The 17,241-nt window shown below is 41.7% G+C and overlaps 1 protein-coding gene across 2 annotated transcripts in view; it reads left to right on the top strand.

Moving 5' to 3' along the window:
• Nucleotides 1–643: 643 nt before the first annotated feature.
• SFMBT2 (Scm like with four mbt domains 2) overlaps nt 644–17,241 on the top strand; it is a gene marked incomplete at both ends in the record, with an annotated part of 165,743 nt that continues 149,145 nt past the window's right edge. The window contains 3 exons of one of the 2 annotated variants that reach the window (XM_084253424.1): nt 644–743; nt 9,156–9,253; nt 10,491–10,731. In XM_084253424.1, coding sequence (XP_084109550.1) covers nt 644–743; nt 9,156–9,253; nt 10,491–10,731 — 439 coding nt within the window. The remainder of the gene's footprint in view (nt 744–9,155; nt 9,254–10,490; nt 10,732–17,241) is intronic. The other variant, XM_084253425.1, reaches the window with a different exon arrangement.

Here is a 17,241-nt window from a genome sequence, read left to right on the forward strand (position 1 = left end):
TAAGAACGTGCTAGGGTATTTCATGGCTTATGGTATAGTCAAGCTAGATTGTAGGATTCTGTGAGAATTGGATGCAATTTTACCACTATTCCACCAGTCACACCAGAATGCAGGTGAGGAATGGCCATATATTGTACAGGAAAAGACCAATTCACCAACGTTGATGCTTTTTTAACTAGGTTTGGTAAGGAATCCCCTTGGTCTTACTGTGTGTGAAGGGTGCTGGGACCTGGCTGCTTCGAGCATGGAGAGAGGAGGAAACAGGTGGTAAAGTGTCTTGCCAATGCTACTAAGGATGATTGGGGATGGAAATGTAGATTTTGTTGGTTGGTGAAAAATGTATCCCATTTCATGGTGATATTGACCTATGGAAAATCAATGGTTTTGCGATTCTATGACTTTAGTTGTTGACCTGGTGCCGGCAGGTATCCTTGGGTGGTTGTTCCTGGTATTTTTCTCTTATCAGCCCTACATTGTGTCCTGTATGTTATAATGAAAAGTAGCAGCTCTAATAGGATGCTGTTATTTTTGAAGAATTTAAAGGCAAGTGATTCTAATTAAAATGCTCTGATTTCCCCCCCCCCCCCTTAGGTACTTCTTTCTGTAGAATGAATTAAGAGAAGAGGAATCTTACTCATTAGAAATGGAGAACAGTTTGTCAGTTTCCAAGATGCAAGACCCTTCGTCCTCGCCCTTGGATAAACATCAAAGCTCAGCTAACAGTAATGGTGATCTTGATTCAGGTAGGATTTTGTTTTCTGGGTCCATTTGGCTTTTTGATTTATTGACCAATTTTTCCTAAGATTTTCAGAAAACAATGGGGCAACATTCTTAGAGCTCACATACTTCCTAAGTCTAGAATTTTCTGTCATAATTAAGGATAGAGTAGCCTGAAAGTGATTGATTTTGTTCAAAATGAATATTACCAATACTGGACAGAGTGGGATAGGTTATAGTGAGGTGACCCATCACTTCAAAATCTCAATAACTTAACACAATACATATTTAAACACATTTACACTATTGCAGATAGAGTCCAACCTGCCATTCTAGACACACCATTTTCTAGCCAGGATCTCAGTGCTCTGCATGAGGACTCCCTCCAGAGCAAGAACCTGGAGTCTAAATCAGCAGGAAGAGCTCTAGCTCAGAAGAGCCCGGTGTAGCTTTTGCTCAGAACCTGTTGAGCAACAGAACCATTCATGTGTTTCTGCCACTGGCTGGACCCAATGAGACAGAATTCTTTCCCACGTGTTGAAGAAAGAGGGGAGCCAACCCTGCCCAAGCTTTAGATGCCACCACCTAAGGTCCTTTCTAAAACCTTGAGCACACCTTTTAGAAACGTGCATAATGCAAAAGAAAGAATGAATTTGTAGTCAAGTGTTTCTCCTTTTAAGGAATCTTAAAAAGGGCTTTGATTGTATTTTAATAGTTAATTAATAAACTTATAAATGCATCTTTTTCTAAATACATAATAGTTTACTTTAAAAAGTTTTATATATATAGTTTTAAAAGGACTGCACTAATTTACATTGCAATATGTTAAATAAGGACAAATTAGCTCTCTGAGTTATAAGCATTTGCTGTGGTAATTCATGAAAAAAAATGTTGATCATTAACTCAATAGGAGATTTGATCATTATCCAAAGATGTGAAATTTGTCTTCACATTTTTTAAAAAGATTTATTTATTTATGCATACAAGAATGGGGGTACAGGCCAGAGGTGTGGGGGTGAGAGGATTCACCAGAGACAGAGTGGTGAGCAGAACAGGCAGACTGACTGAAATACACTGCTGAGGGGAGCAGGGTCAGGAGAGTCTGCTGTGCCATGTGGGTTGCTCCCTGGCTGGGGATTGAACTCGTGCTGCAGAGTCTGCGGTCAGCTTCTTAGGTTGCGTCTTAACCCCTAGTGCTGCCAGGGAGGCCCCTGTCTTCACATTTTGATGAGCTCAGCCAATGACAGAATTACAGTCTTACTTGGTATTACTGAATTAATTAAGTTTCTCAAAATATGTGTTTATTTGGAATTCTCTTTTTCTGGAAAAAAATCTGGAAAGCCCTGAAATAATTTTCTATATATGTTGAAAGATATCAGTATCTGCTTCAAAATCAGCTTAGTTCTCCCCATGTCAGTTTTTCTGTACATGAAGTAGGAGTGAGGAAACTTAAAAGCACAGCTGAATCAGTGTCTCCCAATGGGAATATGGAAATTCTTTTCTGGTCCTTCAGGTGAAGTTTCACCCTATTTATTCTATTTTTATTTAAAGCAAAAAGGAATCTTTAAAAACATCTTTTTCAAGTTTGCTGAGTGAGGTGGTTTTCCCACCTTTGGTCTGGAACTACCTCGGCCTTCTTATCACACACACATCTGAGGTTTATTATTGCATCATTTTCTATGGTATGTTTTCAAAACCGTTTAAAAGCCAACTTGGTGTTGACTTTTCATTTCCATGCAGCTGCAGTATCTCTCTCCAGCTTAAGTAATTTCTGAAACTCATTAATAATAATATGGCAGTTATTTGTACTGACTCCCTCGTGGGTGATTTCTATGAATGGGTTAGTTCTTCACTGTTGTTTGGTGGGAGGCCCAAGCCAAGGTGTTAAGGTCTTTGGTAGAAACAGTAGTTCTCAACTGCTTTAAATTATCTGAACATATTTTAGATGTTGGCACTGATATTTCTTCCCCCGCCCCACCGTATGGTGAATGTGTCCTATCTTTATGGAATTTCTGTTTGTACTTATGCGATAAGGGGCTTTTACATGGTGCCATAAAGACAGACTCCTAAAGAGGAAACAAATTTAAAGCAGGATCTAAGCCTTTGTAGAGAGCAGAGGCTGACTTCTGGAAACTCATCTGATTTTGAACATTTAAACTGTAACATACTGAAGAATGAGCCTTCAAGTTGTTCTCTTTTAACCTGTTAATACCTAAAACATTTTCCATTCTATTATCAGCTGGGGGATAATAGAATGGAACTTCTGTTGCCATGTTTAGGGCAGGATTGTGGTGTCCGGGGTCTTCCCCAGGAGTGTTCCAGATGTGACTGACATCTTGAGTGAACGAGAGATAGCACGTTCATTGTTCTTTAGCTGTGTCTGAATGGACTTCGGACCATTAGGTACACCATCCTGAGTCCAAACTAAGTGGCAGACCCTCTTAGGTAATTTCCATGTATTGAATTGTTGAATCCTTTCAGAACCTGTGAAATAGCTGCTCTTATTATTCCCCTTTTATTGGTAGGGAAACTAGATGACATGGTGAAGTCCTTGGCTTTTGTGTTGGAGCCTGGATTTCATCTTGGTTTCATGAGCCTCAAAAGCTTGTGTTGTGAAGACTGAGCTGAGCTGTGGTTCAGAGCAGAGACCAGACACCCTTGATACTTAAATGTGTCCACAAATACACCCCTCATGCCCTTCTTGCCCCCTTTCTTTCTGGGACACAGGTTAGTTCTCTCCCTTCTTCTTTTTTAAAGATTTATTTATTTATGTATATAAGAAATGGGGTACAGACCAGAGGTGCAGGGAGATAGGATTCACCAGAGACAAGTGGGGAACAGAACAGGCAGATTGACTGAAATACACTGCTCTGGGGAGCAGCAGGCAAGATATGTGAGGTCTGCTGCACCATGTGGGCTGGCTGGGGATCGAACTCGTGCTGCAGTGGCTGTGGATAGCTTCATAATGCTGCAACTTAACCCCTTGAGCCACCAGGGAGGCCCCAGTACCTTTTCATCTTCTCTTCCACTCATCTCTTAATCTCTCTCCCTGAATGTTATGTTATGGGCAACTGCATCTTCCTGACAATGACACATATATGGGCCCACAGCTCCTCTTTGCTAAAGTATTACGGCGCCGGAGAACAGAAAGTCTAGTGTACACGCACTGATCTGTCGGTCGGTTCCCTGTCCCACCTGCTGCAGTTCCTAGCACAGATGCCCCATTCCTCTGAAATGAAAGCTTTAAACACTGCACTCTAAGTCTCATTAACAGCTTTTTCATTTTCTTGTTTTGCCTCTTTTCCTAAGGAAAGCTCAAATCATAATTGGGGTCAATGTCTGACCCAGAGTTTCTTGAATTTATAGCCACAATGTAAAATTACTCCTCCTCCTGAAAGGCTGCGGATGCCGCTGAGTTGAGCAGGGGCAGATGAACGGAAGGCCCCCCAGTGACAGAATGGACATCACTGTCACGGGCACACAAAGAAGGAAGTGGCCCAAAATTGGATTTCTAGAACTCCAGGCTTCTCCAATTGCCGTGATGAAAGCGAGCACAACAATATGCTGACATAGTGATAAATAGATTCCTTGGCGTTATTTTTCTAGGCTGGCTAAATGTAATTTCCTGATGAAATCTGTAGCTAAAGTGGTGTTGCACATTTACACTGGGTGAGGCTCTGAGTAAAAAGAATTACGCTGGAAATATGGGCTTTTGGGAAGGGTGTGTGGCATTAGAATATATTAAATGGAGTCCCACAGACTTTTCTTCTTGGGAAGGAAAAGAGTCACATTCTTATTAGAAAAGTTCAGCTCTCTCGTTTTCCCCCTTTTTCTCATGCTCTTTTGAATAGTTTTTGGTTCCCCTCCCTAGGTGATGGGATGACTTTTACCTGTTCTCGTTTTTCTGGAAAAACTTGCTGTCTGGGTCGTTGAGACAGTTCAAGGACCTCTGGTTGGGTGACTGTCCCTCCTTGCCGAGTGCAAGCCTGCAGAGTGAACTCCGTGCTAGTATTGTTTTCTTTCATTTGTACTGTGTATCTGTGTAATATACTCACAATGGAACTGTGTCCTAAACCTTGTGATCATATGAACTATCAGCAGTTAAAAATAACAAAAATTTGATGTCTTCCTTTCCCTTTCCTCATGAATCCAATTATGTAGCACACACACAAGAAAGTGCTGTGTGAGACTGTGTTCCTGCTGGTCCTCCACTGCCCCACTGGAGAGTAGTTATGAGATTCAATATTCAGCCTTATTTCAGACTGAAAATTATATAGCCCAAGATTTGATAACTTAAACAAGGTGTATGAGCCATTTGTTTATTCCGTTGTTCACTGTAAAGTTGCACTCCGGCTTTTATTTTAATAAGGTCCTCTTTTTCTATTTATTATGAAATATTCAAACCCCCATAAGTAGCTTTCTGTTTCCTAAAACTGGATACCACTAATGGACTTGCCTGTTTTCTTTGAAATTGTGAAATGGTCTTAGTAGCTCTCATGGTCTGTTTTCATTACAATGGGCGAAGTGGAGGAGGGAGATTGTCAGAGTTTCCTTGATAAAATGTTTATGGGCTTAATAGGTTTATGAATCAGCTGTAAATATTTGCTCTGGGTTTATGAGCCCCCCCCCCACTCATAAACATTGTGTGTGTTTATCTATTGCTCATTGAAACATTTTTAGAGAATCTGCTGCTCAGGGCACACGTGCCAGAGGAAATGTTTCATGTTACAAATTTGAAAAGGCTGTATTATGAGGAACCTCCCTTTTCTGAATGGCTTTATTATATAGCACAGTTAAAGTTACTAGTATGGGGCTTAAGATTTGAAATTTTTTTTTTTTTTTTAAAGGGGAGATAGTCCAGGAACAAGCACTGTGTTTTTATTTATTTATTTTATTTGTAAAGATTTCTGTATGTATGTATGTATTTATTTATACAAGCACTGGGTACAGTCGGAAGCACGGGAGGGTGAGAGAATTCACCAGAACCAGAGCCGGGAGCAGAGCAGGCAGAAGGACCGAAATACACTGCTGAGGGGAGCAGTGGGTGGCAGGGGAGATCAGCACGCCATGTGGGACCCTCCTCCGGTGGCCGGGGAGCAGCCGGGGATCGAACCGGCACTGCAGAGGCTGCGGGCAGCTTCGCTACCCAGTGCTCAACCAACCGCTGCGCCACTGGGGAGGCCCAAGATTTGAATTTTTTTTGAATCCCATTGTAGGTCTGACTTAGGATGCTTTTAAGAGTATTTTTTTTAGGCCACAGAGAGTGAGTGAGCTTTCCTGAGCACTGTTCTTTCCTACTGAGGTGGGCGTCAGAGGGGCCCTCTTGTGCCTGGGCTAACTTGCGAGCGTACCTCAGCGAGCATGAGAGCAGCTACAGGCTGCCATGCTGGCAGAAGAGACTGAGAATGAAGTTTGTAATGAATTCATACTTGCTGGAAACAAATTTTTTGTGAAAGCACTAAAGCCTTGGTTAGAATTTTGTGAAGAAAATGACCAGCAAGGAATGGTCCGATAGTTGAAGTTGAGGTACTCAGGCTGTGGTCTTTCTGAAGCTGATTACAATAGGATCATCTAGTGGTTTCCAGGAATAGCTCTGAGGTTCATCATTCTGGTCCCAGGCTCTGGCTGCAGCAGCCCCTCCACACAGCTCAGTGTTGGCATGAATGGGAGAGAACTGGTGATGGCTAAGAGAGCCTGTTCCTATTTTTGGAGTTTTTTTTGGGTAATCTCAACCAGAAGCCCCCCAGTACTAATGCCTCTGTAGTTTTGTGTCACATCTTCTTCCTGGGTCTTTCTTCGTTACACACCACTTCCAGGGAAGCTACCCATGCTTTCCTCTCCCAGGGTGGCTACCGCCTCTGCCTCAACCCTTCTCCTGTGTTTACGAGACCTGACTTCAGTCTGGAATGCCTCAATGCTCGCCATCACAGAAGTGGGCTTTGGACTCAGACTTGAACTCCAGGGGATGGCAGCAGCCATGTCTGATGCCTCAGAGACACACAGCCTCATGAAAGTCCAGCTTGGAAATCTGACAGCTTGCACTGGATTCCTGCCTCCACAGCCGATAGCGTGTCCACCCTGGGGACTCCCTTGCCTTTCTGGGCCCCTGTCACCTCTTCTGTGAAATGGGGACAGTAGTGTCCGTCTGTCAACATTCTTGGAAGGGTTCAATGAGGCAATACATAGAAAGACTTAGCAGGCAGTACGGCTACCCCAGTGGAATGACGGGGTGATGGGTGTGGTGCTCAGTGGAGCCAGAAATGCTGGACCCAGGCAGGTCTGTAAGAAGCAGTGTCAGCTGAGGTGGGATAGACAGGTAGTGAGTAAAGAAATATAACTTTCTCTGTGACAGTTAGCTCTCCGGCAGACGCTGTACCAGGCCACTTGGGCATATAAATCATGCTTTGTTGCTGCCTCTGGCTTCTGGATCAGAAAACAAACTTGGTAATAGATGTCCAGTGCTGTTTGGGGGAAGAGTTTTGGGCAGAACTGTTGGGCGATGCCCAGAGGTGTTTTCCACAATTCAACTGCTTTCTCTTTGAGTCTGTTTCACTGTGTCTTCAGCTGGAAACCACCTGGCATTTCTTCTTAGCTTGACTTTCTTTAGGGAGCACATATTTGATTGAAAAGCATAAATCTGTGGATGAAGCAGAATGTTGGGAAAGATACAAAGGAAAGCTTTTTAAAGAAATACCCCTTAGGCATTTATGGGAGTACAATTTGAGGAGGCAGTTCTCAGCAATTTGGATTTGGAATACAACATGTAGAGTAACTACCATTTAACTTAGTGTTCTCATTTTGAAAAATTATTGTTGTGTCAATTTCTGAGATTGTACAGAGTATCATAAGAAAATTACTTTTCCTATTTATAATTAAAGAATTTCTAGTAGAAAAAAGTAGTGGTAACCTGTAGGAACAAGTCTTTCTTTTTTTGGACTCCTATTGCTAATTCTTTGGGTCTACCTGCCAGGGTCTGTCACTTCTACATGAATAACACAGTTGAAAGCAGTATTTATTCTTGGCTATTGAAATACTCTCTTTCAAGTAGAAGTACACAGTTGAACATGATTGAACGTTCTTTTAAGAAAAGAACATCTTAACTTTTGGAGCTCTAAATGATCTCTGTGGTTGGACGGTCCTGTCTGCTGTTTGTTCTTTATGATTAATGTTGCCGACGGGATGAAATAATCCTTGTTCATTCTTTACATTTGAAACTATGACAGGTGTTCCATATACCTTAAAATGAGTTATTTGCTGCTTTTCAACTCTACAATTTATATCTTACGTACAGTCTTAAATATTTTGGGATTGCTTGATTTTCTTAGAGCAAAAGATGGTTTGAGAGTCTGACTGCACGCTGGTGGTGTTTCTCCTTGATTCTTGTAAATGCGGAAACACGCATCTGTTGGTCTCTACTGGTGTGCCTTGCCCGGAGGCTCTCATGCCGGGAGAGCAGGCTCTTGTCTGGGTGGGCATGAGGGATCTGCCTGCCAGCTGGTGTGTCTCTGTCACTGACTTGCCTGTGACCTCATACCCTTGAGCAATCCTTCTGGGGTTCATTCACCCCCCTGAAATGACATTGTGATGAGTGCTTTCTAATTCCCTTGTGGCACTCCCAATCAATGATATTATTTTATAATCTCCAGTCATAGTGAGCAGCCAGTGGACAAAGGTGCTAGTGCTTTGGCTATGTTGGTGCTTACTCAGCTCCTTTTGTTTCTTTCACCAATCTCCCAAAGACTGGTGTGTCCACAGTGACTAGTTCCAAACGAACACACTGATAGAAGCTAAATATGTCTTAAAGCTGTTAACCTAAAAACCAGGAGGCTATTAAAAGTCAAATTGCATTTACTAGGGGTCTGAAAATAACAATTTGAGGGGCGTGGATTTGAGCAGGACCTCAAATGATGTCCTGAGGAGGGACAAAGGCAGGTATTTTTATAAAGAAAGAAATGGATGAAGTAGTGGTCAGGTGGAGGTGGAGGTGCTTCAAGGTAAAAGTTCACTATTGTCAGTTCTTTCAGATGGTATATTCCTACCTTGGTGACTTCTTGGAATGTTGGATTTCTGGCCCAGTCCAGAGGTCTATAAACAAACCAGCAAACTGGTTTGTATGATGGCCACCCTGGCCCAAATTTAAAATGGTTCCCTTTACCTCAGCTTTTTGCAAAACTAGTCTTGTTTCATTTGACTAAGAACACTTAATCTTACCCTTGATTTTTCAAGGTAGTCCAGGCAGAATTTCCTCAGTGTTTCCTTTCTTCCATCAGTTGAATCTAAAATTGGCAAACTGAAGTTATATATCAAGAATTCCAGTGTTCCCCCACACCACTGAATTTTTAGCCTCTTACATTAAGAAATCTCTGGTCTGTTTTGAGGGCTGGTGCCTTTCTATTCTTCATTCTAGTAATGATACTCTTTTGTTTTTTGTCTTTCAGCAGAGGAAGGTTCAAGCTTGGAGGAAATCGGCTTTAACTGGGGAGAGTATTTGGAAGAAACAGGAGCCAGTGCGGCTCCCCACACCTCATTCAAACATGTACGTCAAACATCTTTCCACTCACCACGGTCCGGATAGAGGGGGGTCAGCAGGAAGATGCCAAATAACCTATGGGAAGAAATGGAATGGAAAGAAAAGGGGCGATTTGGTCAGGAGCCTTTAGAAATAAAGAGATGTGTGTGTTCATTTGTTTCCATGACAGCTGCCCGCACAAGTGTCTTACTTTTTTTTTTTTTTAAAGATTTATTAATTTATGCACACAAGAGCTGGGGTGTAGGCCAGAGGTGCAGGGGGTGAGAGGATTCACCAGAGACAGAGTGGGGAGCAGAACAGGCGGATCTACTGAAATACACTGCTGAGGGGAGCAGCAGGCAAGACAGGAGAGGTCTGCTGCACCATGTGGGTTTCTCCTGCCAGTTGCTTGATAGCTCTGTCTTTAACCCCTGCACAACCAGGGAGGCCCATAACCTTGGCCTCTTAAGGTGTGGGGCTGACTTGGCTGACTTGGCTGACTTGAGGCAGTTGGAAAGAGACACTGATCAACAACGTTTTGCTTCCTTTCTGTACCAAGGAAGCTATCAAGAACTCTTAATATGGAGTCACTCCAGTTCTCCATAATTCATTCAGTTCTCCATCTACTTTTCAATTACAATATAGTGTCCTTCAGGATGTAGAATTTCCCCAGATCTGTAGGCCAGATTTAAAGGAAAAGTAACATTGGACCCATGGACAAACCACAAGTACCACTGCTGCCACTCACAGACATGAAATATGTCAGCTTGGGAATGTCCACTAAGCTGGAAAGATTTTTTTAGGTGAAGGACTGCTAAATATTAATAGATTTTAGTTCTTAATTAATAACCCATTCTCCAAGGCTCTGCTGTCCACTCAGTTACCACAAGCTTCAGGGAGCCTTTGAGCCCTGGAAGAGAGTGTTGTCCAAATGGAGCTGTGCTGTAAGTGCAGAATATACGCTGGATTCCGGAGGCTTCATTGGAAAAGAAGAATGTTAATTATCTCATTAGTATTTTTTATATTGGTTACATTTTAAAAACAATGACATTTGGAATATCTTGGGAGAAATGGGATTATTAAAATTAACTTCATTTGTTTTCTCTTTCCTTTTAAATGTGACTCCCAGGAAATTTAATGCCCTGTTTGTGGTTCCAATTAAATATCTCTTTGTGCTGTTCTAGGGCAGAGAAATATTGTTTTTAAGGTCTGAATGTATGTGTCTAGTATAATAATGGTTTTCCTATGTTTCTGGTTTCTTAAGGTTGAAATCAGCATTCAGAGTAACTTTCAGCCAGGGATGAAATTGGAAGTGGCTAATAAGAACAACCCGGACACCTACTGGGTGGCCACTGTCATCACCACCTGCGGGCAGCTGCTGCTCTTGCGTTACTGTGGTTACGGAGAGGACCGCCGGGCCGACTTCTGGTGTGATGTGGTGATAGCAGATCTCCACCCCGTGGGGTGGTGCACACAGAACAACAAAGCCTTGATGCCCCCGGATGGTGAGCGCCCTGCGTCTAGGCGGCCCACGGGCCCATATCAGGAGCCTTTGACATACCATGTGGTCATTGCTCATGATGCTTGTAGAGAGTGGTAGCTGATGTGATAGGAATGTCTTCTAGTGCTGCTGCTTCTTGAGGTCCTCTAGCATGATCGTGACAGAGTGAGGGAAGTTGGGTGCATTTTCATATGTGATAGCTGAATCTGACCTTTGAGCCAATGGCAACCTTTAGGACAGGAAAGATTTGGCACATGACCCTCTTCAAATGGGTTTTGGAAGTAGAAAAGGAAGGCTGAAGGTACTTCAGTGATTGAGTCCTCCTTTTGGTCATGAAGTATGTTGCTTTTCTTTTGCTTTAGAGACTTGACGTTTGGAACAAAGCTACAGAGCATCTGAGACAAGTTCTCTAATAAATTTTTATCTGTTTTATGTGGAGTCTATCAGGGTGGGGAGCATGTACAAAGCCAAACAGATGAGGAGAAAAGACATTGCTTTCAAAGGAATTGTCACGGCCTGTGTAGATCAGATCTCTTCAGTTGCTAGAAAGCAGTGGTTTGTACAGGGGCGCTTTTACTCCCCAGGACATTTGGCAACCTCTGGAGGCATTCATGGTTGTGATAGGGGAAGGGATCTGGTGGGCTGAAGTTAGGGAAGCTGCTAAGCATCTAGAAGGCACAAGACAGCCCTCAAACAAAGCTAATGGGCTCAGACTGCCACTAGTGTTGACTTTGAGAAAGTCCTGCTGCAAAGAAGTGGCTGCATATTATAAATGCTTTCAACAAACTTATCTGATCCTGTTAAAAAAAACTGAGTCCCTAATATTTGAATCTCGACACTGTTCTCTGTGTTTCATTACATGATGTTGTATTGAAGAAAACTGATACTAATTCTCAAGAGTCAAAATGTCTTCTTAGAAATGTGACACACACCACGGAGTATTATATAGCCATAAGAAAGGATGAAATATAGCCATTTTCAACAATATGATGGGAATATGAGTAAATCAGAACAATAAAAACAAACATTGGATATTCACATTATTCTTTGAGTTGACTAGCTTTGCATGCCCCAGAGAAAGGGAACCAGGCAATATTTGTCCTTTTGTGATGGGTTTATTTCACTTAGTGTAACGACCTCAAGTTTCATACATGCAGTAGTGTATGGCAGGATTTCCTGACTTTTTTTTTTTTTTTTAATAGAGGCATGTTTTATTTATTTATTTATTGTATTTGTTTGTTTATACATGCACTGGGTACAGTCAGAAGCGCGGGAGGGTGAGAGAATTCACCAGAGCCAGAGCGGGGAGCAGAGCAGGCAGAAGGACCGAAGTACACTGCTGAGGGGAGCAGCGGGCGGCAGGAGAGGTCTGCGCGCCATGTGGGACCCTCCTCCAGTGGCCGGGGAGCAGCCGGGGATCGAACCGGCACCGCAGAGGCCGCGGGCAGCTTCGCAACCCAGCGCTCAACCGCTGCGCCACCGGGGAGGCCCGATTTCCTGACTTTTTAAAGTTGAATACTAACTATTCCATCTTGCTCTGAATTTAAATAGCCACTGAGTTGAGCGGATAGGCTGTAACATGTATTATTTAATTTTCTGTGATTTCTGATATCATAAAACAAGCCTGTATTGATGAATGAATTGTACTGGTGGAACATTGGGAAAATAACAGCTCTAGTTAGAAAATTAGAGATCCATCTCCTTGCCCAACTTTGCACCCATACATATGCCCACACACTCCCAGGATGGTTCAGACCGACTTGCCTCAGTTTCAGAGGACAGATAATGGGGGTGAGGGGAGGTAGAGAAAGAGGCAGAGAAGGGGACAGAGTGTGTAAGCCCAGGTCCTGGCTACTTTGCCTTTCACTGGCCTTGCTTAGCTCGTTCATGACTCACTCTGAATGTTTGAAGCTTCAGTAGCTAAACACCCTTGTAAGGGGGGCAAGATGCTTTCACTTTATAATAGATTCTGTGGTGTGAACAGTTTTAGAGAGAAGTTCCAGGGTACTGAATTTTAAAACTAAGAGCTAATGGGTTCATTTGGTACAAATCCATGCTGTTGCTTGAGAAAGAGGGCATAGTTTATTAATCAATTTTTCTCTCTCACTTGGTTGAGAAATGTGGCAGCAATCAGTTTCAGAAACACCATCAAATTTGTATCCTACTGACTTTGTGCTATTAGGCAAGACAGACACACTTAAAATGACAAATTTAGAATGAAAAATGGGAAAATCCTGTAGAAAGGGAAACCATTAATGTGATGGAAAGAACTGGAGTCTCTTCACACAATAACAACTTATGCTAATTTGAGAATTTCTTTATTGCTTGTTTTAAAGAACTTTAAAACAATTTAGTAGGTAATCGATACGACTTGGAAATCTTTACTACAGAGAACAAAGTCAGGAAATAGCAGGTTCATGGGGCAAAAGGTTTTATTGATTGCTGTAGTACAGGGTAATTATTGCTTTGTAGCCAGAGGCGGCAGTTGTTCCACTGGGAATCGTAGAATCTATTTTTGAACAAGGATTCTTGTTCGTGTGGTTTTCTGTCTTAGAGGGCTAATATCATCATAAATTCTGCAACTCTACCTGGTCAGTCTTTGTCGTACTTTAATCTTGCAAGGCATCTCAGAATAATTAATGTGAGTTAGAACGATCCTTGACGCATCATGTTTTTGGGGGGACGTTTTGTGGTGATGGAGAGATTTTCTTACTGCTCCCATGAGCCCGAGGATGGTATAAAGAGAGGGACACTGTGACTGGTGCCGGCAGACTGGGCTTCTTATCTAGCTTCTCCTGTTAAGTTAGTTACATGGGTGAGTTCCTCTCAATTTTCTTACTTTTGAAATGAGGGGCTTGTTGTATATGATCTCTAAGGAGCCTTGGTTGGTGCTCCTTGGAAAGGAAAGATGGAGAAGTAGGAGTTAGTTTTCCTATTTGGGTAGATGCATGAGGAATGAAGATTGTTTTGGGATTAGCAGCTATGGCAGTATAGCTCAGGCATCTGTAGAAAGCATGGAAATAAATTTTCTGTGTTACTGTTGGAATGAAGTTTCAGTGGATGGGAGGGGCAAACTAGGGTAGGGAATTACTGTGAGTGTCTGGATCTAGCAGCACCTGCAAAGGCTAGAATCCTGCTCAGTAAAAGACTGTCGCCTCGGAGCCCATTGGTTTCTGATTGCAAGATCATTGGAAGTGGAGTTGAATCACTCAGCATGAGGATGACAGCTTCAACATATGGTTGGACTAAGTGAGGGGATGGTGGTGTGTATTTTCGTGATTTTACCCATTCATGGGAGAAGGGAGAAGACTGTCATTCCTGGGCAGACTCAGGTTGCAGGACTCAAGATCTTTCAGGGCACTGTGGGATTATCCATAGCAGTCCTATATTTTCTGAAGTCACTGTACTGAAAGAAAGTGACTTTATTATTTCAGATGACATGAACCAAGCACGAGCATTCTTTGCAGTCCCTTCTTTTCTTGCTTTCCTGTAATGAATTTCCTCTTTGAATTAATGCAAGTTGTCACTGTTACGTTAAGCTTTATGGTGGGGGGACAGCATGGCAGTAGCTCCTCCATATTTCATTATGATGTGATTCCAATCAGCAGCAGAGAACTCCATTAAGGACATGTTTAGAGAGGCCTGGGTTTAGTGGCCAATTGGCCGTTCAAAGAGCAGTGTTCTGCTCATGAGATAATTGGTACTAATCTTTCATGTTAAAAGTATTAAGAAACATACTACATGAAAGCATCACTAAGTGCAGTGGAGGATTATAGCTCTTAGTAGAGGAGCAAAATGTAAAACGTTTTGGTTTAGTAAATCAATAAGGCTTGATTTATTCATAAGCACATGCAAAGCTCGCAAAGGGCAGCTGCCAAATAATTATTGTTTATGGTGATAATGTAAGGAAATCATTTAATCCAGTGACTATTTCACTGTTATTTACTGAGAAGTAGCAACATTGCCTCTTAATATCTGGGGCTGAGGAGCTTTTGAGTTCTAGCAGGTGCCTATGAGTCCCTGACAGGTATGCTCCTGTGAGATTGCAGGTAAATGTGTGATGATGCCTGTCCAAATAAAAGCCGTTGGCTTATAAATTGAGAAGTATTTATGTGCACTTTCTACCGTTGCAAAAAAAGTATTGGAATTATGGTGCCTTAGGAATCATGCCACTAATTTTTATTTTCCCCATTATTAAAATTTCTGTAATTTGAATTGCAAACTCTGCAGTCTTGCCAGAATGAGTCTATTTACCATTCAAAGTTGAATCAAAATTACTGGAGTTAGTTAATACATAACTTATTTGAATAAAAGAATGTTTATTCATGAGTTGCTAGGAGAAAGCGTGAACTGGGCCTTATGTTAAGGGGAGAGATCCTGCCAGGTTTGGAAGCTTGATCCTAGAGCTGTTTTTGGGAATTGTTGTTTTTACTATAGTTGATTATAAAATAAAAGATGCTGGTAGATTGTACACAGGACTATTAAGTGATCAGACAACAGGAATCACCAGTGTGCAACCAATGTTTAACTGCAGACACTGAGTAGAATCTGATTGTATGAGCTGGAATTATCTATATTTAAAATTCATAATTGATTATTCAGAAGATATTTTAGTAATACTAGCAAAACTTTTATTTACTTTTTTTTTTTGAGATAACATTGGTTTACAATACTGTATATAATTTAGGGGAATAGGTTCACACTTGTTCAGATCTATTACCACATCACACCCACCTCCAAAATACTCATAGTCCTCCACACCACTGGGGTTGTTCCCATCTCCACCAATACAAGCAATACTTAAACATTATCACATTGTTTTCATTGGCAGCCTTAAATTGTAACTGGAATTCTATGTGTTTATTAATAAGGAAATTACTTATATGTGATAAAAACCCCAAGACCACAATTAATTTGTCTTGCCCCTCAAATTGAAGGAAGCACAGTTACTCACTAAATACTAGCTCTTTTAATGTAAAGAGAAAAAAAAATGTTCTAAGAAAGGAAGTGTTCCACAAGTGTGATGGTACATTAAAAGTCATAATTTGACATTTAAAAAGTCAGTTAGTCTCCTGTTGTCAGAAAGTCATTTTTGACAATGGTGTGCAAAAAACAGTCTATTCAGGTAGTAAATAAAATAGCCCTTTCTCTGCAGGCTGGTAGTAGCCCTTTTATTTATTTATTTTTTTTTTAATTTTTTTTTTTTTAATAGAGGCATGCTTTATTTATTTGTTTGCTGGTTTTTGTTTGTTTGTTTTTGTTTATACATGCACTGGGTACAGTCAGAAGTGCGGGAGGGTGAGAGAATTCACCAGAGCCAGAGCGGGGAGCAGAGCAGGCAGAAGGACCGAAGTACACTGCTGAGGGGAGCAGCGGGCGGCAGGAGAGGTCTGCGCGCCATGTGGGACCCTCCTCCGGTGGCCGGGGAGCAGCCGGGGATCGAACCGGTGCCGCAGAGGCCGCGCGGTTTCGCAACCCAGCGCTCAACCGCTGCGCCACCGGGGAGGCCCTGGTAGTAGCCCTTTTAAAGCAATGCACATGGTTTTGAGTGCTGTTTTTGATCAGATGGAGTGCCTGTGTAGAGATTTACCATGGTGTGTAGACCAGAGTGGATTTGACTTGTAGGTGTATACTTAAGTGTCTGTGTATGTGTGTGTTTTGATCTAAAAGTATTTTGACATAATTTTGATATCTGCCATTTACAATTTATGTCACTTAACAATTTGGCTTTAAGCATCTCTTGAAAACTTAAAGACACGGGTAAGCTGGACCTTATTCCATGCAGTGGCTGTCAACGGCAGGGTCTACTCTCCAAGTCATTGTTCCTACTCTGTCCTCCTTCTCTTCTCAGGCCCTGAGGGCATCTGGGTTCCTTCCTTAAGTGTCAGGTGTAGATCCAGGAAAGCCACACATGCCCTGTATGTCCCCAAGTCTGTGACCTCAAGTTTCTGAGCCCCATGTTAAAACAACAAATTGAACCAGATGGTCGCTAAGCTTTCCTTTAGCTCAGAAATGTTCCGAATATAAGAATTCAAAGAACAATGAATAAGATTTATGAAAGCATTCTGAAATAAACAGGTTATAAGCAAAAGCCTACAAAACTGTCTTTTTTTAGCGTATGGAAGGGGAAACATAACAGGACAAATAAATGAAAACATACTGAATGATCCTCTTATTAAAAACAGAAAACAAACCTTTGTATAGGTAGTGGTGAATATTTTTTTTTTTTTTTGAGAAGAAATAGTCTTTTTTCCTTTCAATTCCTGCTTGGTGTTTACATTTGTTTTGTATGTCACTTACCCCCTTTATCATTTTCTTGCCTAGTGAATAAAAGAATCCTTCATTTATCATGTTTGGGTCATTCCTATCTCCCCAAAATCTCTTAGTTTTGTGCCTGCTATGTACTAACTAAATTTAACCCAGTGTAATGCTCTGAAAATAGCGTGCAGTCAGTAAATATTTGTTTATAGATTAATTTATAGCAGTATGACTTTAGGATGTTCATACTTGAAAT

The sequence above is a fragment of the Talpa europaea genome, assembly GCF_964194135.1.
Source record: "Talpa europaea genome assembly, chromosome: 14".
Lineage (NCBI taxonomy): Eukaryota > Metazoa > Chordata > Mammalia > Eulipotyphla > Talpidae > Talpa > Talpa europaea.